Raw genomic sequence first — 25,962 nt, forward strand, 5'->3', positions numbered from 1 at the left:
ATTGGAAATAATGGAGTTCTCGTTAACATTATTATTAAAGTACTCTGGGAGAAGGGGAGCAGACAGGGAGAGTATGCTTCTCCCAGGCTTCCCCGGTCTTCACTTCAAATGGCGTTACTATGGTTTTCAGAAGATGCTATGATGTTGCTTCATGTGTCAGGAACTTCCTCCTCCCTTTCTCCTCCTAGCTCCCGTTTGCCCTTTAACATCATCTCAAGTGCCAGCTCTTCCAGGAAGCTTCTCGGCTCCACCCCACCTCCCTGTCCCATCCGCCCCTCCCCTCTCCCCTCCGGCAGACCTCACCTCCTCCCAATGCCATAACTGGCTGTGTCCCTGAGCCCCCCTCCAGACGGCCCCTGGCTCCAGATCACAACCTGAGTGTGTCAGCCTCCTCTGCAGCCCTGTGTATGTCCAGCATGTGTGACTGTGGCCTGAGGTGGAGGACTGCCAATGCTTTGTGAAATAGCCTCTACTGTAGTCTAGGTATAAACCAGTGTTATGAGAGAACCAACATTTTATGGTAGACAAAAAGACCGGAGTAGTTTGGATGTACCCGTGTCAACTTACACAAAAAAACTCATTTGTGTGCAGTAAATATAAAAATATTTTTCATGAAAATATTTAATTATAGTTAATACTGGGATTATGAAGCATTACATTTAAAAGCTCTAATAATACAAATACCTGACTGAGCTCACCTAAGAAAATATGTGCACTGCTGATTTATGAAGACTTCAGTTATAAAATCTATGATGCTGTAGAATAGAGCATTTTAATATTAAATAGTTGAGACATAATATTTAATGTGATCTCAGTAAGGATAAGGATGGCCTTCTGACACTAACTGCTACGATACAAGACATGTATCTTGTTTAGACTCCATTTCTATGTTGTTATTTTAAGAATAATTAGCTAAAGTGCTATCATTTGATTGACTTCTGTTTGCCTTAGTAATTAATAGGCTTATTTTTATTGTTATAAAAAATGATGTAACAAAGCTGGGTTTTCCCTTCATTCCGGGGGATCCCACAATCAAGTTATGTGAAACAATTTCCTTTAAAAATTCTGCAGGAGAAAATCTTTAAAGGTAAATTCACAATATACTGGATTTCTTCAACACTACTTTCTTCTCATCTCTCCATATGGACAAAAGGAGAGAGAGCGAGAGAGACAGGGTATGTATGTGTTCATCTCTTTTTAAAGCTTTATCCTTTACCTAAGGGTCAGAAACAGAAACTTCACTCAAAGACATTCAACAAGCAGTGCTAAATGTACACAAATCCACAGCACAGCTCCTCCGTGGGTCACATCTGTCCAGAAAGATGCTAATTACTGCCCCGAAAACAGAAGTACGGTTCAGGGGAGAGAACTCTTGCCCTAAAGCAGTCTTCTTAAGGCCCCGGAAAGACCGTGCCAGTCTGCTGCACAGAAGGCAAACTGCACAGATTCTGACAGTCCGGGAGGGCTGGGTATAACCAGCAGCTTAGCCACTACCTGGCCCTGGACCAATGACTTAACCTGTCCGACCCCTCGATTTCCCTCATCTATGAAGTGCAATAACACTGTTTATCCCCCTGAATTATTATGAGGATTAGAAAACGTCACAGAAGACACTTAAGACAGTTCTGGACAATAGGCACACGGCAGTTAGTACAACGACCAGACTGCAGCTCACGAGGGTCCGAAGAGCTGCTGTTTCCAAGTAACAAAGAGCACGGCCCCTCCTTTCTTCGTCATGGTCGCAGCCACCGTTCAAGCTCCACATCCCCACCAGCAGTGACTTTTTTCAGAGCACGTTGCAGGAAATAAATGTGTTCCCTAAGTCTTGGTGTCCCATTTTATGGGACGTATGACCTCAGACATGCAGCCAACAGGACCATCGCCCCCAAGGGTCACACGTTAAATTAGATATCGATTAACGGCTTCACCTTCACTCTTTTTAGAAGGGACAATTCCTAGACCGAATATTAAAACTGTCCTAGCTGGCTTTTCTTTTTTTAAAAAAAATTTTTTTTAATGTTTGTTTATTTTTGAGAGAGAGGATAAAGCACAAGCCGGGGAGGGACAGAGACAGAGAGAAAGGGAGACACAGAATCCAAAGCAGGCTCCAGGCTCTGAGCTGTCAGCACAGAGCCCAATATGGGGCTCAAACTCATGAATGATGAGATCATGACCTGAACCAAAGTCAGACGCTTAACCGATTGAGCCACCCAGGCGCCCCCTGGCTGGCTTTTCTAATGCCAGGCTCACATGGAGCACGAAAGTGATCTATAAAATTTTAAATTAGGAGCTTAAATAATCAAAACTGTTCCCTTCCATAAAATATAAAACTGAAATATATAATTTATAATACACTTTCTCAGTAATAGTCTTTGCTATATCAAGACGTTAGTAAATTGTTCAAATTCTAAAGTAATAAAATAACAGGCCCTATAAATGGGGTATTTTTGGCCAATTAGTACAACTTAAAAAAATATAATACCTATTTTCCATCTGAATAAAATACATAATAGATATCAAGGTATGTTAAAGTGAAACAAAAAATTTTTTTAATTTTATTTTTGAGACAGCGAGAGAGAAAGAGAGAGAGAGAGTGAGCATGAGCAGGGGAGGGGCAGAGAGAGAGGGAGACACAGAACCTGAAACAGACTCCAGGCTCTGAGCTGTCAGCACAGAGACCAACGCAGGGCTTGAACCCGTGAACCGTGAGATAATGACCTGAGCTGAAGTCAGACACTTAACCGACTGAGCCACCCAGGCACACCTCCTCCTCAAACTTTTTTTAATCCAGTTTTGATTAGCCTGTGGCAAAACAGTCACTTGAATATATTCTTTTTAAGAACTGTAAAATAATATCCTTTTGAAAAGAAATTTGACAATAAGTGTCAAAGAGCCTTTAAAATATGTTAACTCAACAATTGCACTACTGTGAATCTATCCTACAGAAATAGCAGCCCTAAACACAGAAAAAAAAAACTGTTATGCATGGATACCTTCATTGTAGGATTATTTCCAATCACCAAAAAAAAAAAAAAAAGCAACCTAAATGTCTAAAAAACAGGAAAAAATCGTTAATTGTGACATTCACTCAAAATACTATATAGCCATTAAAATCAATATGTAGAAACACTATGCCATAACAGAAAAATGCTTATTATATATAAGAGCAAGCATGACACAAAAGTGTATGTTATACCCACACATACTTATATCCAAGTAAAAAAAAAAAAAACATATACGCAGAAAAAATACCTGGAAGATACCGTAACTAGTCATTACTAATGTTGCCTTTACACGAGGAGATTATGTGCTTTTTAAAAAAATCTTTTTCAACATTTAATGGGAAGGTTTTCTTGGATTAAAGTTTTACCTAAAAAAAATGTACTATATAACCAAAGAAAAAAAATCATGATCGCTCAAAGCTTGCAAATATATCCAGGAAATCTTTATTATAAAGTTCACTAACTTCCAAAAATAGGAAATAGTACCAGCAATACATATACAGTAGTCCCCGCCTGCCTGTAATTTTGCTTTGCATGGTTTCAGTGGCCCCGGTCAACCAGGGTCTGGAAGCAGACGGTCTTCCTCCAGACATAGCGTCAGAGGGTCAACAGTAGCCCAACACAACATCACAGCCTAAGTCAGTCACCTCGCTTCATTCCATCACACAGGCATGTTGTCATCTCACATCATCACAAGGAGGGTGAGTGCGGTACAAGATTTTTTGCTAATCGCTCACTGTGCCTAATTTACAAACATTATCATAGGTGTGTATGCACAGAAAAAAAACGTATCTACAGGGTTCAGTACTATCCGTGGTTTCGGGCATCCACTGGGAGTCTTGAAACGTATCCCTGTGGGTAAGGGGGGATGGGGGGGGCTACTGTACTCTGAAACACATTTCCCTCACAAAAGTTGCCGAAAGAAAGAATGGGTGAGAGGAGAGAGCTGTTGGTAGGATGAGGAAGGAGCTTACATAATTGTCTCTTGCAGACCAGCCTGGATAGAGCTGCATATGTAGCTGTCTTTCCTTCCGTGCTAATTCATAATATTTAGCCTGCTCTTCACGGGAGAGGGCATGCCACTGAAACAAAAAGAAGAAGGGAAAAAAAAATTAAATGAAAGTAAAATAGCAACATTATATATTTCATGTTTCAAACATTCAAGAATGAAGATAATAAGCACTTAGACTCTGATTTATTTTTAAATGGCAGAAGAGCAAGAGCGGCAGAAATCCACTTGGGAGTCTGGTGGCGAGAGTGAAACTCAAACTTTGCTCTCTCTATCCTGTTCTCCAGTATCACATGAAACACATCAAAGGCAATTAAAGAATCCGAAGTAAAATGATCTGTCACTCACCCTTTCTCTTTTCCAATATAAATTGGAGAGAACTTTCACTGGTGACCTCAACACCCAACTCATCCCTTTCTCATAGTTTGTACCATATTCTGATATTTGAGACTGAGTACCATGTATTTATGCAAAATGTGATAAGTTCCAGATGTCTTTTCCACCCAGATGCATCATCACCTCACACGGACACTTCCCACTCTGTCATATGAAGAGTCTGAAACCTCCATCCTATGATCCAGTCTACAAAGCAAGACCTCAAGTCAGTCTGTCTGATTCCCCTCACCCTCTCCTCATACTTGTAGAAATCCCACTGTCTAGAGGGAGCACACGGACAACCCTGTACAACTGCACGTGTACTCCTTACGGCTATGGTTTTAGCTTCCTTCTGATGGGAAGCAAGGAGCATTGTCCAGGGTTATTCTGCCATCTAGAATCTGACCCTGTAGTATCTAATTTAAAGAACGTAAGGGCTGATACCCTGCAAACTTTCCATGTCCCTTTTAATAATTGCCATAATTATGTATCACAGCAAAACAGCTTATGTAGGCAAGGCATCCGTTTGGGAACTTAAGTGGCTTATGTTTGCACACAACTTGCTCCAGGTCCCCTGGCAGGCAGTTTTCAAGTATTTTCCCCACTTCTTCAATGCCAGGATTTACCAGTGAGCCTTCTGGGAGGAAGAGCTGGGCACTGGAGGGACCAACTGGCCAGAGGGGATGGAACGGAGGCACGGGAGAACAGACCTGACCCACACCACACACGCCCACGCTCTGGGTTAGCTCCCGCCTCCCCACTCCTGCTCACCCCCAGCTCTAGGGTGGTAGGAGATTCGTTCTCATTCATGGCTGCCCTGCCTATTGATTTTAATTTCCCTGTCATAGTTTTAAAAAGTAAGTAAGAGAAAAGAAAGGTGTGGCTAAACTGGGGAAAGAATGGAGGAGTGAGGGAGAGAGGCGATGAGAGAGAAAGAGTTCTCCTGGAAGAGACTAAGTCCTCCTCAGTTTGGACCCGGCTCCTGCGATAAGGCTAGGCAGCGTTCCTCAAGAAACAAACACCTGCTGCTCCCACTTCCTAAAAGACCAGGAACCCAATCTCAAGAACACTTCAAGCACCTTCTGCCACATCCCGTCCACCTCCCACTCCAGCCTCGGGCACAGGCAGTGCCCAGGGGCAGGGCAGGGGATTCTGGCTCCTCTGGAACCAGTGCCTCTGTGCCTGGGCCTCTGCGTTGGATAAGCCAGACGGCTTATTTTTTAATTGCTTTAGAGGTGCCGAGTATCAAGTAGCTAAGAAGCATGACTCACAGCAGGACTTGGTCCAGCTTGAAGGCAAATCAGGTAGTATGTTTTTCTTTTAAAAAATGATGGGGGGTGGTGGTGGGACAGGCACTGGGGAGGTGGCAAGAAAAAAAAACAGCCTGAAAAAAGCTACGTGAGACACAGTTCTTTGTACTAGCAGAGTAAGCACAATTAGCAAAATGAAGCCGAAGAAGGAGGCATGTCTGGGGCAATAGTGTAAGTTTGAACCAGGCTTCTACCAACTGCTGGCTTTCCCAAGTCTGGAACACTGACCCAGTGCTAGAGACTTACACAGGAAGGGAAACCAAACTGGACACAGTGGAAAAGATCAGCCTTGACTGTTTGTTTTTGAGAAAAGACTAACCATCAATATCTACACAGTTCTGGTGCTAAATATGATTGGCCAAATGTTAACCAAAATGTTAACAAAAAAGGAACAAACAGGGAGACAAAAAGGGGGAAAAAAAAGTAAAAGCATACTTTTTATAAATGTGTTTATTCATTTGACAAGTCAGAGTGCTCTTATACCAATGTAATATATATCAATATAATTTCACATAGTTTATGGCAGCTTTATAACTTGCTGAGAAAACCTGGAATAAGTTTTATAAAACTTCTCTCTCAAAATACGTATGGAGGTTGGGTCTTCCATGAAATCAACCAGTTATTTTTCAGCCAAAACAGGACACAGGTTGACAAAACTGAGCAAAATGCAAGGAGAAAAAGCAGGCCACAAACTATATACTTGAATTTCCAATTGTTTTTAGTTCCCTGATATTTCTAATGCATAAAATCTACCCACATATAAGAGACCATTTACCAGAGTAAAATGGTAGGTAAAGCAATGATGTTAAGGCTTTATTAATGTAAACGAAAACAAAAAAATCTAGTACAAACTAGAAAGATAGTCTTTCTTTATAGGAATTTCTGCAACACAATGAGCTATAAAAATACCTTTCTATGTTTTGCTTACTGAAAATTTGAGTTAATCTTTTAAAAAACCAAATTTCATTCTCAAGATGTTGTTGGGAAAATACTCATTTAACTTGGAAAAAAAAGTTTATAGTTCCAACATAAAAAAAAGTTCTGACAATAAATTTGCAATAAATGGACTTCCTTTAACACCCTGGAAGGTCTGAAAAGGCTTATTTTAAATTAAGATTTGTACTATTATTATTTATAACATGAAAAGGAAAACCTTAATTCAAATGACTGAACATTTCTTTTTTGAGATATGTTGATGATGAATAAGAATCAAAAGATAAAATGTTCTAGGATGGATTTAAGTTCCACTTTTAAGAATTCTAATTATCTCAGTGTAAAACACATGATTTTAAAGCCAGGAACTTTAAAGAAACAGCAAGGACTACCCTGCCAGAGGGAAGTGATGAGAGGACAGAAAACCTGATCTTAATCAAAGATCTCAGAGACCTATAAATAGAAACAGGTGTCCAAATCAAAGACAGAGAGAGACCCCAAATGAGAACCATCCTTTAGGACACACGCTCTGATCTGGGGATCGTTAAGGGAGCTGAGAAAGTAGCAATTGTTGGAAACGTGCATTAAAAATAGGAAGCAAACCTCCGTATAATATCCTTACTTGCTCTCTTGAGCAGGAAAATAATTCCCACTGGAGGGCCAGGGGACCTTTAACTCAAAAAAGAAAAAAAGCTGAGAGTTTTATTCAAACTGAAAGCAGCACATCAACTCTTCTTTCCCTCCGGTTTCTTCTTTTAAAGGGTCAGGGGAATGGTCATCAGCCTTTAAGCTTTTAAGGTGAGGTTCCTCAAAGATGATGGGAATCATTTATCTGCTATGCTCTGGCTTGGGAAATCATTGTAATTATTGTTATTAAGTGTTTAAGAATCCACAGGGAGGGACAGTATTATACACAGGGCACCAAGAGAGCTATAATCTGCCACCACACCCTACCCCCTGAAACCCGGGTGTCCTGCAGATTGGAAGTAACTGCATTTTTATTCTATCCAACAGGAATCAATAATGCAAGTAAGCTGGCTTCCCTCCATCTGTTCACATGGCCTGGAAACCTCCTGAATGTCTTACGTTACAAATGTTGAAGCTTACTAGGTTTGTATCAAACATGGTAAAAATTATCCACAACAACAGCTAAAACACCATCCTCTAAGTTTCACAAAGGCTGTCAGACCTTCTTTGCCTAAATGTTCATTTACAAATCATGAATTCCTTGAGAGGCTGCAAAAAACAAATACACGAGGTCGTGATTTAAGTAGCTATCACACATATATGAAGAGCATCAACAAATTAAAATGAAGCATTTCTAAAATTATAATTTTCCCACCATTCGTCAGATACCTAACGTTTTAAAACCATTTCAATCCTGAGAAAAGCACCTGGAAAGATTTACTAGCCTATGGGCCCGGTGGATGGAGAAAGTGTCCGTCCTAGTTGTAGCCTACTTCCTGGTATACAGGTGATCAGAAAGATATCTTGGCATGGGTAAAAGAAGGAACGAAAAGAAAAGGGACAATCCAGAAATCATGCACATATACACTTTAAGAACCAGAGAGCAATTTTTCTAGAATAAAGATTTCTCTGGCCCATATAAATTCTTCCAGTTAAAAGCTTCTGAGTAGAACAGATCCACTTCTGTCTTGGAAGGAGTGGCCACTTGCATTTGCCAGGGTTCTTCCAGAAACTTGGCTGGTACTACATGGCCTTTCTATAGCTTCCTATGTGGGCTAAGTGCTTTCTTGCTTCAGACGGTTGTTCACACACCTGTCACTGCACCTGGGGAGGGTCCGTCCATCTCTCCCCACTAATCATTTGGTTAACTTCTACTCCTCATTCAGGTCTCAGTTTGAATACTATTTTCTTAGAGGGGCCCTTCCCTAGCTCCCTGTTACTCTTTCTCATAGTCTTACTCTTTACGTTCACAGTATTTATCACAATTTTAATTAACCACTGGGCAATTATCTAACATCTGCATCCTGTCACAAACCTTTAAGCTTCATGAAGACAAAGACCATATCTATTTTATCCAGCAATTATTATCTAATGCCTACCAGAGTACCTGGTACATGAAAGACACCCAATAAATGATAACAGGGGGAATGGTTAACATTTACGGGAGGTTTTCTATGTGCTAGGTACAATCTAAGTTGTTTACAATGCACTCTATCATTTAATTCTCCTAAAGATTATTAGCCTATCTTGTTCTCTCTGTTACTTACCAAAGTGGCTGGTGATTATATAAATACATTCTATGACTACCTTTAAGGAAACAGTTCCAAGGTCACCATAAAAATTTACATATCCGCTCACCCCCAGACTACTTACCCTTCTGCCCAGAATCTGGTTGATAGCTGCACTTTCTTTTAGAGTACACTCAGCTACAACATTCGCTCTCATTTCTTTCATGTATAACATAAAAGCGTTCAGAGGCTTCTTAATGTGAGGTCTTTTTGGCTCCTGTTCCTTTCTCTGTTCATGCTGAGGCTTCCTAAAAGGTGGTTGGGATGGTGTGGGGGCAGGGGGCGGGGAGGGACAGAGGAAGGAAGAGATGGGAGGAGAGAAGCAGAGCACCTGTTCATGTCACCAAAGTCAGGCCAGGGATAACCCTCTAGAAGGGTTGTCAGAACAGCATTCACTTAGAAGAACAACTCATTGGGAGTAAGGATCCTTTGGTTTGAGAAAGTTTACCTATAGTTATGGAAGTGTTTGACACAAAATGTAAAAGGGTTTGTGAAGATGCTCCATCTAGGACCCTGAGGCTGAGCTCCTTGGTTATCTCAGGAAAAGCTGAACACATAGTATGGGTAGTTATTCCTCTTTCAGAATTGAGGTTCTTAACTTTTTTGGGTCAAGGGCCCCTTTGAGAAGCTAATGAAACTCTAGACTCACTCCCCCAAACAAATGTGTGTTGGCTTTGCCTACATGTGCAGGGGTTTTATGGACTATCATATGCACCCTGCCACCCCAACCTCCCATCCTAGTCTACAAATCCTAGATTAAGAAACTCATTCACTAATCTCTTCAGGGAATTTAGTCCTGCTCTAGCAGCCTGGGACAAACCCTGGCCCGACTGGGGGATCCTAGGCTTGGTTGTCCCTTTCCCTTCAATTCTGTGCTTTCGAAGCCTCAAGCAGGGTGAAGTGTGTGTCCAGAAGGAAATACATGGAACTTTCCGGTCTACTTCCCTCTGGTACCATCAGGTGCTCCCCAACAATCAGAACCCAATTTAAAACCTGGTAGTAGCTTTAGCAGCTCAAGATTATTCAATGCCCACACTCTGAAGATTACTCTGTTTTGGTGAGATTCCCTTGATCTTCTGGGGTCTGTGCTCCTTTCCAATCTTAAAATCAGCACAGTGAGAATCAAGCTGCCTAAACTCCTCAGGGGCAGAACTTTCAAGGCAGAGCTACACTGATTTTCATACTAAAAGAGAGGGGGAGATATTCAACGGTAGCAGGAAGAAATTGTGTTTAAATCCTCACGGTATCTTAAGGCATTCATAGGTGAAATCAGATGTGTACTCACACATGCATTAGGTCACTGTCAGTGTGGGGATGTTCCTGTTTGACCTGAGGCGTTACGATAGCTGGATGAGGGATGCCAGTTGTGTGGGGACCAGGAGGACCAGGAATCATATGATGGGAAAACCTAAAAGAAGGAAAGGAAAGAAAACATATGTACTAGTGGCTGTTGTAGCAAAACGAGGCAGAACCCTGAAACATTCTACTAACTGCTAATGACTGAGAGTGAAAACACATCTTTATACACAGGAGTATTAACTACGAATTAGAGTGGGCCAATAATTAATTTCTTTCTGTATTCAGGTGGAAAATATTTATACTTATTCCTCATATAACAGGTTTTTTGTTGTTGTTGTTGTTTTGTTTTTTCAAACTAATAGAATCTGACATTTTTCCTGGAAGGGCTCTAGGTCCTAGAATTAAAAAAAAAAAAAAAAAAAAAAAAGAGTGACTTTTCTTGCAAAGCAGTTTTAGAAGAAGGATTCCAGTTTAGTGTAATTGCTGGAAATATAACACTTTATTAGGATTTAGCTTTTTAAATGATTTTTAAATAATAGCTAAAGACACCACATTAAAATATCACTGCGTACATTCCTAAGCAAACCACCACATTAAATAAATCTTCTCATATTGTTGGCTTCTTTATTGATAGTAGGAGACAATGAGAAAACAAGGGACTGGAAGGGTTTTTGTTTTTGTTTTGTTTTTTTAAAGCCCCCAATTTAATAAAGTTGCCATCAACATCATTGAAAACAATCTTTTACACAGAAAGTAATGTTTGAGAGATCTAGCCTTATGGAAAATTGATAATAAAATTAAGGGGGAGGATACAGTTCTGCACCAGGTAAAAACTACACATGCTAAAGGCTTTTCTCCCTAGTATGCTAAAGAGCATAAAAAAATTTTTTTTTTTAAATATCCACCACCACACAAGCCAAAGGAGGGTAACTGCCATGCAAGAAAAATAAAAGAGTGTACTTTCAATAAACGCTTTGGATAAATTTGAACATCCTGTCGAAATTTTTGCTTTTCAAACTGCTTTAAAGTAAACATTATTTCAACAAGAACAATGTTCTCAGATCTTTTATCACATCCAGCACAATTAATTCCTTCATCTGGGAGGGAAAGAAGGCACTCCACTTGGATCAGAAACAAATTTTTAAAAATTAAGGAGGCATGGGAAAAATACAAATATTTGATTAAATAATGATGCTCTGCTACTTGGATCGTTTGCAAAGATACATGATGCTGGTTATTTGCATGGGAGAAAATCCTGTCATCACAGAGTTCTTACGATGTTAAAAGGGGTAAAAATATATTTGGGGGGAAAGGTATTAATTTCATGCCCTCCCAACACGCTAGATTTCCAAGTTGCTGAGCAAACTTGGAATAATGATTTTTTTAAAAAGCTGAAATCCACCCCAGAACTTGCGAAGTTCATACCTATGTAAGTAAAGATTCATGACCAGTTAGCAGCCCAACAGTTTGACTTCCAGCCCAGTACGGCTAGCTCCCCTGGACAAGCCACAGTGAACACACAGATGGTGCACAACAAGTGTGTGTGTACATCAAGCACAGGGCACAGACACCATCCTCTCCAGAAGCAGAAGCATTACACAGAGCAATGTGGCATGGCAGATCTCACAGAGCTTCGCTTGAACTAACATGTCCACACAGGGCCTGATTCACACACTAGGACACACACCCCGGATGGCCTGACAGCTCATAAGCGCCATTCATTCTCTTCTGACAGCCTTGGTCCAGGAAGGCTCTAGACTACCTGGGCATTTTCAAACACTGTCGCATTAAGCTGCTACAACTTTCCTCCAAGAAAGCAAATTACAGAACTCAGACCAAACCAGTCTTTATCCTTCCCCCTTCCCCCACTCCCAGAATATTTTGAATCAAACAAGCTCTTCTTATAATGTCTGCTTTCAGGACATTTCACATCCCACAGTCAGGAGGCAGTAAATTCTTTGGGACGCACAGTGTGGTGTGGCCGAGTCCATCTCCCTGAGGGGTGTGGCTGTGCTGGTGGGGTGCAGCGTTTGGCTCCTACCCAGGAGTCTCTGCGACATCTAGTGTGGGAGCCAGGCACACTGCACAGACAGACACGTGGCTGAGGTATGCACCCTCCTAGCCAACCGAGAGGCAAGCAGAGGCGCACACAATGCAAGCGCAGGAAGAGCAACTTGTCCTGGGCCCAGTTTCCGCCTCCACCTACCTGGACATGGAAGTGTCGACTGACAGTGAGGATGGGTAGGGTTGCCTGAATCCTCCCGTGATGGGATATACAGGCTGACCTTGCCTGAGGTCACAGAAGAAAGGAACCCATCAATGACAAAACACGAGTTACCAACCAGCAATAAGAGTTTGATGAGGGGAGAAGAGGGAGGGCTTCAAAAGAACTGTGTTGGGGTATTACAGACTACGGCATTTCTTCAGTTATCCAATGGCTTCCCTTCTTAACCTCCACCTGATCAAAGCATCATTCACCCTGAAGAGCTCCCACCCTCAACTTTAAAAACAAACCAGCCCATGAATTACCCTTCACCCCTTTCTCTCTCCCAGCCCCACTGTTGCTCTGAACAAAACAGGCATGTAACAAATGTTTACGGAGTGTAACGGAACTGTGAGAATGGGGAGTACTCCTTTCAGAGTTTTGAGAACTTCAGGGAAGGAACGAGGGAAGGGAATGAAATTGATATAAAAATGAATAAATATTTTAAAAGCAATTACACTCTCCCTACACTTTCGTATACTCATGCTACACTCAAGAAATAAAAGATCAATTAATTGGAATCATTCCCTCTCCACTGTGAGAATTCCATCTCTCTTGTTTTTTCCCACATCTCACATTTCTCATTTACACCATCTGTATTTCCAGCTACCACTCAGCACAGGATTATTGCCCCTAAGTAGTAAGTTCAGACAGAGTAATTGATGTAGGTTTGAAGGTGTATGCATAATCAGTTAAACAGTTATTGACTGAGAGATTTAGTGCTAAATAGGGGCAGACAGAGACAGACAGACAGCTGGAATTTCCATGGCAGGATGACACCTTCTTCCCAAAGAAGAGAACATAAGGGTGTCAAGGTAGGGAGACTGGGGCAAGGATAGGGGGCCTTGGGGATAGAGGACCAGATCAAGAAAGGAGAGGGTCCATTTCCTAAAGCTGGCACAGTGTTTCTGTGGAGAGAGCAGTGGGGAGAGGATAAATGAAGAAAGGGTGGGGGGAAGCTGTGTGCTAATAGTAAGATGATAAAAATAGGCTACACTAAGCCTTTCTTCCAAAAATATATTTCCTCTCCTTTACCTTTATAATTTAAAAATTTTTGAAAACAGCAGTAAGAATTTTTTTAGACATAAACAAGAAAACAGAAAGTGTTTGCATTCTGAAAAAAGAAAGTCCAAACATCAGTTTTTCACTTGTCTGAACTCAAACTGGTGCTTACTTTATTAACATTCAAACGATGGTTTTGTAGTTTTGAATTTCTAGTTATTTGTCATTTACTTCACCTGCTCATTTTATAAGCAAAGACTGATGTTCAATGTGTCTAAGTTTGTTTCAAAAATAAGTTGTTCATAAAAAACTAGACAAGAAAAACCACACTGAGCACTCTGTACAGGCATAGCAAGTGCCCAAAGCCACAAATTGAATCCATAAACCTATAAGCTTCAAAGCAAATGCTACATAGTCATTTTCTACACATATTAGCAAAGGCATTCAATCCATTTCAAAGTCTGTATGTTTTTCAATCTTTCAAATTGAAATGAAATAAAGTTAGCACCTTGCTTGTTGATGTGAAATTTCTTCAACTCTGCAAGTGTTATCATTCATAAAGCTAATTTCCATGAATGGAAAGAAAAACTTGTGTTCAAATGCCTGACTGAAGGTTGCAGGAAGGATCTTACCAGCCAAGAGGTGGGGTAATCTGTCCAACACCACCTGGAGACAGAGGATAAAAGGTAGGGATCTCAGGAGCTGGAGGATGTCTGGACATGCCTGTTCAAAAGAACAATGAAGGAGTAGAGTTTTCAGATTCACAGAACATTTGACTATAAGGATAACAGAAAAGCAATAAAGTACTTTATGCCATTAATACTTAAGGTCTAGCACCAAACAATGTTTACCGGATGCATTTAATTGAAGTCTGTTTGTTAGCTTTTCTCAAGATTTCAAAATGTGAGAAATCACGTCTTAAGATAGGACATCCTGAGGAACTCTTGAAAGAGTAAGTATGCTCTGTGTGACCATAATGAGATTTTTAAATTTTTTAGTTTGTCCTCATTATTTCACTTTGGTTACGAAAATGGTAGACAATTGTTTTTGTGTAGAATGGAAAATGACAGCCTTCCTAAGTAGATGGCCTGCCATGACGCTCAAGGATTAGGTAAATTGCCACTTTCATATTTCCATTGGCTCCCTTACGGACACATAGATTTGGGAAATGTGATACCTCGGAGGATCAAAGATTAATTAGGAATCATCTTCAGCCCCATAATGGTCACACTTGATATGATTCATTTGGTCTCTGCCACTTCAGCTCCAACTAAGCTCTTCATCAAGTTGAGTCCTCTGGGCTCCAAGGTCAAGCTGTTCTGGATTAGTTGTATTCCACAGAAAATGAGAATGCCACCAAATTGTTTCTTGAGCTCACAGTCCCTGGGGTACACTGCCCTATAACTGTAAAAACCACCTAAAGATTATACCTAATCCCAGTCCCAAATGACATCTCTTTGTTTAGATTCTACCTTGGGTGTAGAAAAGAAGGGACACATGCATAAAAATGCAAAACATAAAAACCTAAGATTCGGTGCATTTTGGGGAAAGTGATTCTGATTAGGAAAAAAGCCACAAAAGTTTCTTTATATAGTTCATCTGGCCTACAAAGCCCACTTCCATATATAAGCACACGTTTCCACATTTAACACCCAGATATGCATTCAACGGTTATGTTCAGACCAACATGTGAAATTAGGTGAGCACATGAAAGATGCTCTTTAATTATTCTGTTTTTACTGTTTAAAATGCCTATGAGTTTCATTTGGGTCTTAAAAGATATTTAAGGTCTTGAACATATGGGAATGACTTAAGTGTTGCCTTCAAAGTGGATGTTAATTTGACTCTGAAGTTAGGATAAACTATTTCTCAACTCTCATAGGAAGCAAGTAGGAAGAAGGTTTTTAATCCCTCAACAGCTTACATGAGATTATCTCATTTTTGCTGTTTTTAAAAGATTGTCTCAAATCCCTCCCCCCTTTTTGGCTAGAAATACCACTGCTATGGGTCACAGCGGACCCCAAATTTCATACTCTGGGATTTTTTTTTTCTTGGGCCTGAGGAAGTTCAGGCAGTGGGGTGAATCTAAGGGAGCCTACAGTGATGATTCGTGACATCGGATTCACTGGGGAGTTTCTCCAACATGCTGCCCCCCACCCCCGAGATCCAGAAACCTCCCCAAATATTAGGGTCTTCAGCGGGACTGCTCAGTTTAAAAAGAAAAATCAGACTAACTCACAAGAGCTCTGGAACCTTCGTGGAAATTTGAGCTTGAAAATCATGACTAGAGGTTACAGACTATCAGAACTGTCCGCTTTAATCCTTTGTTTTGCAAATGGGGAAACCAAGGTGTGGGATGATTAAGTGACTGTTTAGGCATCCGGTTAAGGTACCTACAAAATATGTATTGTCCTGGACTTTTACCCCTGGGACACAGCCATGCGTAACTTGCTGATGTCATCACACATCTAAGCAGACAAGCCTAAACCCTGCTCTCCACTCTTGTCCACGTTCCAGGCACACTTAGAATGCTGCATCAGTGATTCTGTAGTAGCAGGAGTGATGCAAACGAACACAATACAAACTAGGTTGATTTGGTTTTACTGCTCCAAGGAGAAAGGGGGAAACCACCATTTACTTAGCACTTGCTACATGCTAGTTCCTATGCTGGGTATTTAGTTTGACTGTTTCCACTCATACTTCAAATACCCCTCCTTCTAATGTCTATAGCTCTGAGATATCTTTCTTCCTTGTTGGAATCTATAATGTTTTATTTGTACTTGTAACAGGGTACTTAAGATGGTCTTCATTTTGTTTTATAGTTAGTTTGTGCCAATGATTTTTCCGTGTGAGCTTATATACTGCTTGGAAAAAAGAGACCATGTTTTACCAATCTATGTTCCAAACTATGGTGGTCTCCAGAGGAGGTTCTCAATAAATACTTTTGAATGACTGAACAAATGAACTAGTAGTGTTTAAACAGACCTGTTCTTCATTCGTCAATATTACCAACAATTTTGCCAACCATTATACCAACAAGCACACGGTGTGGCTTAGGCCATTACATGAACAGAAAATGGATCTGTGTTTTCTACACAGCCTATTGTCATGTTAAGATCCTAGAAGTGGATCTCCACCAACTGCTATGCTACTGAAGACACATTTCACATCATTCATTTAACTAATATTTACTAAATACTATGTGAAGGAGGCTATACACAGCATAGCCTTAATGATTTTCTTTTTAATGTTTATTTTTGAGAGAGAGACAGAGAGAGAGAGAGAGAGACACGGAGTGTGAGCAGGGGAGGGGCAGAGAGAGAGGGAGACACAGAATCTGAAGCAGTCTCCAGGTTCTGAGCCATCAGAGCAGAACCCAACTCTGGCCTCGAACCCAGACACTACCAGATCATGAACTGAGCCGAAGTCAGCTACTTAACAGAGTGAGCCACCCAGGCGCCCTTAGCCTTAAGGATTTTTAAGCTTTTGTAAGTAACTCTGACAATTACAGATGAAATGATTCTGGAATCAAACTCATATGGATCTATTAATTCCTTTTTTTTTTTTTTTAAGTTTATTTCTTTTGAGCAAGAGAGAGAAAGCACAAGTAGTGGAGGGGCAGTGGGAGAGTGAGAGAGAGAATCCCAGGCAGGCTCCATGCTGTTAGTGTGGAGCTCAATGCAGGGCTTGAACCCATGAACCATGAGATCATGACCGGAGCCAAAGTCAGATGCTTAACTGACTGAGCCACCCAGGTGCCCCTGGATCATCAATTATGCCACTCACTAGCTACTTATCTTTGAGGAAGCTATTTAATTGTTATTGTTCTTTAAAATCAGTATAGAGATGCCTGGGTAGCTCAGTTGGTTGGGCATCTGACTCTTGATTTCGGGTCAGGTCATCATGAGCTCATGGTTCGTACGATCAGGCCCCAAATTGGGCTCTGGGCTTATAGCGTGGAGGCTGCTTGGGATCCTTTCTCCCCCTCTCCGCCCTGCCGCGGCTCATGCACGTGTGTTCTCTCTCTCTCAAAAGAAATAAACTTAAAAAAAATAAAATCAGTATAAAGATGGAATAGGGGTTGTTGTGAGGAATAAATGCATGAATATACGTAAAACAGAAAAATGCTTGGAACACAGTGTTAAGTGCTATGTGAGTGTGGTTACTTACAAGGATACAATGGGTAATACAAAGACAGATATGTAAAGCCAATATTTCCTAAAAGCTCTTTCTTTCCAACATTTTAGTAAGACATAATGAGAAGAAAATGACTGGTATCAGCTTCCTTTCCCTCTCCCACACCTACAACCTATACGCACACACATACCCCACACCAACACGGTGAGAGAAAGGTAAAACTGAATGTGTTTCCTACTGTGAAACGAACCTAAAGTTATTTTCCTACAAATGAGAATGAGTTCTGCTACAGTATATGTTTATTGGTTAGTTCTATCTATGGTTAAAGCATGGACATACTTTTTTATTTATTATTAGTATTTTTTAAATAAAACTAACCAGCCTCCCAATAGTTTTGAAATTAGCAACTCTGGCCTCAGTACCACCATGTTCTAACTAATTTAGCTACATGATATAACTAAAAAGACTGGCAGTAGAAGACAAAGAGAATAAAAGCAAGAGACCTAGTGAGCTTTTTACTTATTTTTTGGTGATGAATGTGACCAAGTGGAATGATACAAACCCCAAATCATGTAAATTAGTTCTTTTTAAACCAAAGTTACATATCCCCAGAGAGAAATGGTGACAAGGTATATAAACTCTTTGCTCACAAAAAAGTAGCAAAACAAACAAACAAACAAAAAACTTTATATTAAGAAAAAAAAAAACAAAACACTGTATACAGAGTAGAATGCAAAAATCACAAATTTGGGGGACAAAATAAGAACTTCAGAGAAAATGCAATTTTCTGATCATGCCCACTTGTTCTTTATCTAGTTCTGGAGAGTTTGTTTAAAAAAAAAATTTTTTTTAAAGCAATGATATAAATTACAATTATTAAGACAAAACAAGGTAGGGTAGTAGAAGAGATGGAAACAAAATACAAATGTAACTGGTAGCCAGTCATAAATTTGTCTTTTTAAAAAATAGAACTGTCCTAGGATTCTTGGAAGAAAAAACTTCTGAACCATAATGTGTTATTTTTTTTAAATAAGTGTGTTTGAAAGTGATTAGAATAGGGCCTAGGACATAGGAAGCACCATGTAATTGTTAAATAAATAGTTAAAAACCAAATAAATCACACTATTGCATTCTTTGAGCCAATAGCTTGTTTGAGGCTTTTATATCTATCTTTAACTGTCATTTATAGCTTCATGGCTCCCAGATATGCATCTCTAGCACAGATATCACTCCGAGATGGTGACCTATAAATTACCTACCTTCTCTCTCCCTCCAGATGTCTATAAGGCACCTAAAATCACCACCATGACCAAGGTCACACTCTTGATCTTCCCTCTCAAACTCCACCTTCTTCCTAAAATACCCATCTCACCATACATCCTCAGACCTGTCTTGATGTTTCTTATTCCTTGGAGGTCCTTGATAAAAGGAAGTAGAGGAAGGACTGGAAATGAGGAATAAAACCAAGGCAAACCCGGAAACATCTGCATAGGCGATTTTTACATTTCCTAGGTAAAGGGTACAAAGCTCCACTCAAGCCAAAGTCTGACAGTGACTAAGTCCTCAAATAAGCAGTTTTAACAATGGATGGGAATGAAGGCATTGAGGATGTAACCTACAAGAGTTCACAGTAGTGGAAAAAACACCCAGCCTCTGAACTCCACTCTTTTTCTACACTTACTAACTTTTCTTGTCCACTATAGTTCAAAGATAAGGCTGGAAAAAAGGGTGAAATGCCGGTGATGGCAGATTTTACATCTTTACATTCTCTGTTTTCACAGAGTTTTATAGGATCTTTTATTTTGAATTTCTAAAGATCCTGTTGAGGTCCAAGTGTGTATGTACATGGAAAGAGGAGAGGCAAACAAATTCATCTTCGACGTATGCTCTAAGCAGAATGGACCAGAAGGCCTGCAGAACCTGAGCTCTAAGTCCTGCAACCAACTCATACCCACACCCACCAGGTTAGAAACTAGGAATTCTGAGAGTGCCTGGGTGGCTCAGCTGGTTGAGCGTCTGACTTTGGCTCAGGTCATGATCATGAGTTCGAGCCCCACATTGGGCTCTGTGCTGACAGATCAGAGCCTGGAGCCTGCTTCAGATTTTGTGTCTCCCTCTCTCCTTGCCCTTCCCCCACTGGTGCTCAGTCTCTCTCTCAAAAATAAACAAATATAAAAAATTAAAAAAAAAAACCTGGGCATTTTGATTTTTCAAACTTCTTATGCGATGTGTTCTTCTATAAACAATATAGAAGCAGAACTGGGTAATAATGTAGAGAAGCAAAACAGGATTCATGTTACTTTGACTTTAACAGAGATGGTTTTATACTTTAATTATTATTAATATCTAAGTTGGTGCTGGTAAATAACAAAAAGAGGATAAAACATAATAAGGACTAAAACCAAAAGAAATCACAAAAGGATGAAAAAGAGAACATTCAAAGTAAAAATCTCCTATGTTGTCTGTTTTCTAACATTTTTCTAACACTACCATCAACACCTACAACTGCAATAAATGAATACTGTAGGGGGCACCAAGCACTGAATTTTTAGTATATCTGTACAATATATTGGTTTATATGGTGGATTCTAGATTTTCAAAGCTGTCACTTTGAAAATAATCCTCTTATGTTTTTCTTCTTCTGTTTTTTAATCCTGAAAAATAAAAGTAGTAACAACAAATCTTTTAAAAAACTCCTGCCAAACAAATGTATTTTGATCCACCCAGTGACATACAGCAAAGGCACCTGTACAGGCACTCGGTCTGATGAGATGTGGCTCCTCACTTATCGAGAAAGACCCAGGAAGGCAGGGGCTCTCACCTTGTTTGGAGTTGACATCTGAAGGGAGGTGTGAGGGGTGTGATCCTGGAGAAAAGTGCTCGTCGCTGTACGTGATAAGGGGGGTGAGAGGATGGACCGCGTGTGATGGCTGCACCACAGGCACCTTATTTGACTGCAAAGTAACCACAAGGTCAACAGTTAATAGGAACACCTCTCCCAAAGAAACAGTCACAAAATAGCAGTAACTGGGCATTAGCACAACCCAAGAATCATCTCTAGACCTGAAAAATTGAACTCATCTGCTGTACTCATTACACCTTCAGAATTTTTCCATGTTAAATACTCAAGTATATGGGTATCATATACTATCAGTTATTCAATCAGCACCTATGAGACTTAGGTTGATTATTATTTCGTATTACATAAATTTCTGTGCATACATATTTATGACCTTCTGGATTATCTCCTCAGGTTATGTTCAACTGTTCAACCCGGAGTTACTGGAGCAAAAGTCACAAACGTTTTATAAACTCTTTTTTATTCATTACATATGTCTGCAATAAAAAGGCACTCAAAAAACTGTTCAGTAAACAAATAAATATTACCAATTTGAAGGTCAAATTTTTAAACAACCCAATCAATATAAATTTTCTGTACTGATATCCCCTTAGTGTATATAATTTGTAAGTCTATAGTTTGTACATCTTACAGAACCACATTACAACATTTTTTTTCATGTCTTATAGCTTTGTCAATCAAATATGACTATCCATTCATTATGCTTTAGCACTACTCGGTTCGTCTTCAGGTTCTCTAGTTTCTACAAGTTTTGACTGATAAAAGGGAATTTCTAATCTTGAGTTTAACTGCATAACGGGAAATGTGGCCTGAAAGAACACTTTAAATTGTTAACATTTTATATGTCTTATATTAGCTTAAAAATAAATTTTATTATTGAATTTGGAAGTCTAAAATTACATAATAATATTTTTAAAGATTCAGGTTATTTTTTGGGCTGTATCAATTTGAAATCTGGGATCTCTTTATTTGTTTTAAGTTTAATCCCCCCACCACCAAAGGAAGTGCTTACTAAGCAAGTAATGTAAATAAGACTCAGGCAGTTTAACCTGATTAGGGAGATTGTTTTTGATAAACTCTACACTGCCTCCCCCTGCCCTTGAAAAAAGAAAGTAAACTCGATGCAATTATATACATGCAAAATATGTTTCTGGTTTTAAACTTATCCATTAATTACAGCAGTCCCAGGAAGATCTCAATTTTTACAAACACTACAGTAATAAGTAACTTGTGATTTAAGGGAAATAAAATACAATGAATTTTGAATATTCACTAAGTAACTAGTTCAGACAGGTCTTTACCAGTTTGAATCAGTGAGATTTTTACTGTGCTATAAACTAAAATACATGTGAAATCTGTTTCCCCAGAAGCAAATATCTGTATTAAAAAAACATATATTGAGGAACTACCTGACAACTGCACAGTATAAACTGCTTAAAATGTGGGTCCATGTTGAATGGTTGAGAGCCCTATAACACACTTGCTGACATACACACTAATTTTAAATTTGGTGTTTTTGTTTGTTTTACAAATTAGATATAAAAAGTATGTGGCTCCAACGGGAAGGACTACCCTCAGGAAAATTAGGAACAATTATCCTAGTAACACTTAATTCTCTTTACAGCTAGTAATACTAATTTTCTATACCCTATCATTACAACCTCCACCCAAAAAAACTTATTAAAAAAAAAGGGGGGGAAAAAATCACCCTTTTTTAGACAATGACATAATTTCCATACTAGATTTTCCCTGTATGATCAGCTCCTGTCTAATGGCAGAACTTGCACAGCTCGTATAGCCCTGGGCATTTATTAAATAGAGCACCATTATCAAAGCCCCATGCCTTTTCTCTATATACCTCAGCACAGACATCTATGCATATAAATGTGTGAAAGGTTAAAAAAATGTTTCAATGCTTTTCAAGTGTTAATGATGCAGTTTGCCAAATACACAGAATGAGCTTCTTAAATACAAGGAATTTAGAATGCTACAGGAGGTGGGGTGGGGGTGGGGATAGAAGGATATCATTACAAACCCTTTTTAAAATGGAAACAAAAATCTCAACACTCAAATGCTAAAATGAATACATTTCAACTCCACTAAACTGCTTTGAGTCTCATTTCAAAAGTCTCATAAGAAGCATAATTGCCAAGCAATCTACAAAGGTATTTTCTTGGAGTGCTTATAAAGAGTAAGCATTGCAGAAATCTTCTGGAAATATATATATTTTGCATGCCTTTCTTATTTCCAGAGCACCACCTTAAGGAACCTGCATTAGCAGGCAGCATCTTCTTAATGTCTGACCTATCCCTCCAGTCATATAGCTCAGAATCTGGTGCCATGAATTTTTGCTAAATTATGCTATCCTTGCTCTCCTCTTAATTTTACGGTTTTCAACACAGATTTGCTTTCCTGTGGGAAGAAGATAAGAAGCTGAGGATTTTAATTTAAGCTCTGGCCTTGTCTTATATTTTGCAAGATGGATAGTGAAAGCAGTACTAGTAGGTGTGTTAAAGCCAACAAGGATTATGTCCATTTTTGTGGCCAAATAATAAAAGCAATATGAAATCTCAATAATATGTGTGAGCACAATTCTGAGGTTTGTATTTTGCCTCCTGCTGACCACCTCCACTATGTATATAAACGGATCCAACCCCTATGCTAGACATCACCAGCTTGATCACGTGTCCACAGCCCTAAACTGTGGGCTTCCTCTGATAGGAGTTCTTGTTCTCTGACACTGTATGTACACACAAGGCAAGAACCCAGGCAGTGGTACTCTGTTTAGGTTTGAAGACAGACAATATGACCATTCTTAATTCTAGTCCTCTAATCTCCAAATACCAGTGTGGTGTATGTTGTGGTGGGGAATAGGGGAGGAACAACCATTTGACTAGCTAGTCAAAAGGACAATTTTATGTAACTATATTATAATGCGCGGTTATACCTGTATATGAGGGCATATGTGTATATTAGTTAAACACCTAAAATGTGCCAAGCGCTCTTCTAGCACTGAAGGTCAAAAGAGACAAGGTCCCTATTCTTACTCAGCTTCCTTTCTAGGTAGGGGCCTGGGAGTGGGGTGGGAGTATTGGAGACAAAGAAAAAATACGTAAAAAAACAAAACAAAACCAAAACAAAAAAGATAGCAGCAAGTACTATGAAGAAAAGGAACTGGGTGATAGGAAAGCCAGTGTGTATCTAATTATACGCCTTCATATCATGTTAAAGCTGTAAGAAACCAAAATTTCATTTTAAGATTCGTACTTTCTAAGACAAGAAGCTGAGAAATAGAGGCCCCAGGAAATGGATGATCAAGCCACGACTACTGTCAGCACTTCTATAATATAGCCTTGCTCACTACACAACTGCAGTGATACAGGGTCGTAATGCATAAAAAGGGAATGGAAACCCCTGGGTCACTACATACAGTGGAATCAAGTAGTAGAGAAACACCATCTTCCCGGCTCCCACTCTATACTGGGTACTGTGTACCCAGGACCTCACTGAACAGAACCCAGGTCTCCCGACTCCCACTCTGGTGCTTTTCCCCACTACACATCTCCCTGTAAGGTAGAGATGAAGGGTAAAAATCACATTGACTCTTTTTTCATTCGTAGGTACAGTCAAGCGCATTCACAGGTACATTCATTGGTACATAGGTACATTCACAGGTAAAGTCTTAGTTTCCAGTGGAAAATCACCAGGTATTTTCAATGTGTGTCCTTTGTTTCATTATCCCGGGGTAACAGCACCCACTATTAATCCCATCTTTATGAGATAACCTGGCGACCTTGAGACATCCTGAATCTTCCACTGCTGCTCAGAGAAGTTCAGAAACTTGTCTAGGCTCACATGGCAGTAAGTGGCTGACCGAGGACACAGACTCTGATCTTCCAACTACATATTCTTTAATCTCAGGCTGGTGAACAGAAGACAGGTAAGAAAGATGTTAAGAGAAGGTACCAGAAAAGGGAAAGAAAATATAAGGGGCGTGGGGAGACTCTAGAAGACAACTCTCTCACCTACACTCCGCACCCACACATGGCTATCAGTAGGAAGCCTGCAGTCTTTTCCCAAGCTTGGAAAACTATCAGGCCATGCTACCTACCTAGTGCATAATAATTATTATGCAACTGACACAAGTGCTTACTGTGTGCTAAGCATTTTATAGTACCTTTAAAGCAGGTACTATTATTATCCTTCTTTTACAGGTGAGGAAACTGAAGCATAGTGAAGTCAAGGAACTTTCCCAAGGGGACAGAGCTAATAAGTGGCAAAGCTAGGTTCAAATGCAGCAAGTCTGGCTCTAGGGGCCACGTTCATTACCACCACACAATGCAGCCTCCCCGAAGAGCCAAGTTCATAAAATCTTGGACACTGAGTTGACCATCTGGGCCATACCTGACAGTATGTGACATAGATGAAATGACTGTGTGGTCTCTGTCCCAGGCACAGGAATCACACCAGACAAAGAGGCACCTCAGGAGAAGTGGTCAGAGCTGCAGAGACTCAACTGGCGCCTTTCTCTCCAGGACTGGAAAACATTCCAAGGAAGCTAGCTTGGCTGCCACCCAGGCTGGTCCTTGCAGGTAAGGACCTCTTTGGCATCATAGCCAATAAAACCCACACCTCCTGTGGACACGAAGTGGGTGCCACTTAGGGATCCTGAGAGCCACCCCCAAAGCAGCGTTCCCAGAAATGACCCACTCACCGCTGGCAGTAACTCAAGCTGCCATGAATGTTGTCAGCCTCCGAGGATGTGGTTCTGGGAAGGACTAAAAAGTGGTTCAGCGCCCTCCTGGCTAAAGCCGTGGGCCTGCTGGTAAGAGCAGGAATTGGGGGAGAAACCTGCTGGTCTAGTAGCTTGTCCCCATTCTGCACATCCCCAGATTTCAACTAAACCCACAGTGCAAGACCTGGCTGTGCATAAAGGCCTTGAGTTCCATTTCAATTGGCTGTGCATTTTATCAACGATCCTGCTGGTAATAACCAAATCCAGAGAATATTAACATTCCACCAACTTACTAAGATGAGGCATTTCATCTGGCCTCAATTTTTATGGTGCGATTTTACTTTTTATTAAACTCAAGAAATCTGGTCCTCGTGGAACAGAAGCCATGTAATTTTATATTGTGTCTTCCCCTCCTCTTCTGAGAAGCTGAGCTTCTCAAGCTTTCCCACAGAGGAGCAGATTTAATTTACTCCAAAAGGAAGGATACAATGGTTTTCTTGCATCGACTAGACCTCAAAAGTAACACTTTTTGCACTGGAAATCTCCTAAGCTCCACCAAAGCTAAACACCTGATTTCTGTCTGATGTGGCTTTCAAATCTAAGACCACTGCTGGCTGTGATGCAGCAGCTTTTTAAGGTAACAGTTAGGGCCTGGGCTCTGAAGACTTCCTGAGCAGGAACTGGTAAGTTCTAAGGTTCACAGGACAAATATTCTTGAGCCCGAGTCTGGTGGCAAAAGGACGGTCTCTCTATTGGACACCCAGAATGTTTTCCAAAGAGTG

At 40.2% G+C, this 25,962-nt stretch overlaps 1 protein-coding gene across 7 annotated transcripts in view; it reads right to left on the reverse strand.

The window, feature by feature from the left end:
- Window positions 1-25,962, reverse strand: part of LEF1 (lymphoid enhancer binding factor 1) — a 127,121-nt gene that overhangs the window by 21,864 nt on the left and 79,295 nt on the right. For 5 of the 7 annotated variants that reach the window (XM_060654470.3, XM_060654468.3, XM_060654469.3 and 2 more), the window contains exons 4-9: window positions 20,407-20,539; window positions 14,081-14,171; window positions 12,390-12,473; window positions 10,170-10,292; window positions 8,970-9,132; window positions 3,977-4,084 (exon numbers count right to left, since the gene is read on the reverse strand). In XM_060654470.3, coding sequence (XP_060510453.1) covers window positions 3,977-4,084; window positions 8,970-9,132; window positions 10,170-10,292; window positions 12,390-12,473; window positions 14,081-14,171; window positions 20,407-20,539 — 702 coding nt within the window. The remainder of the gene's footprint in view (window positions 1-3,976; window positions 4,085-8,969; window positions 9,133-10,169; window positions 10,293-12,389; window positions 12,474-14,080; window positions 14,172-20,406; window positions 20,540-25,962) is intronic. The other 2 variants (XM_060654471.3, XM_060654472.3) reach the window with 1 other exon arrangement.

This window comes from Panthera onca, chromosome B1 (assembly GCF_046562875.1).
Source record: "Panthera onca isolate mPanOnc1 chromosome B1, mPanOnc1 haplotype 2, whole genome shotgun sequence".
Classification (NCBI taxonomy): domain Eukaryota; kingdom Metazoa; phylum Chordata; class Mammalia; order Carnivora; family Felidae; genus Panthera; species Panthera onca.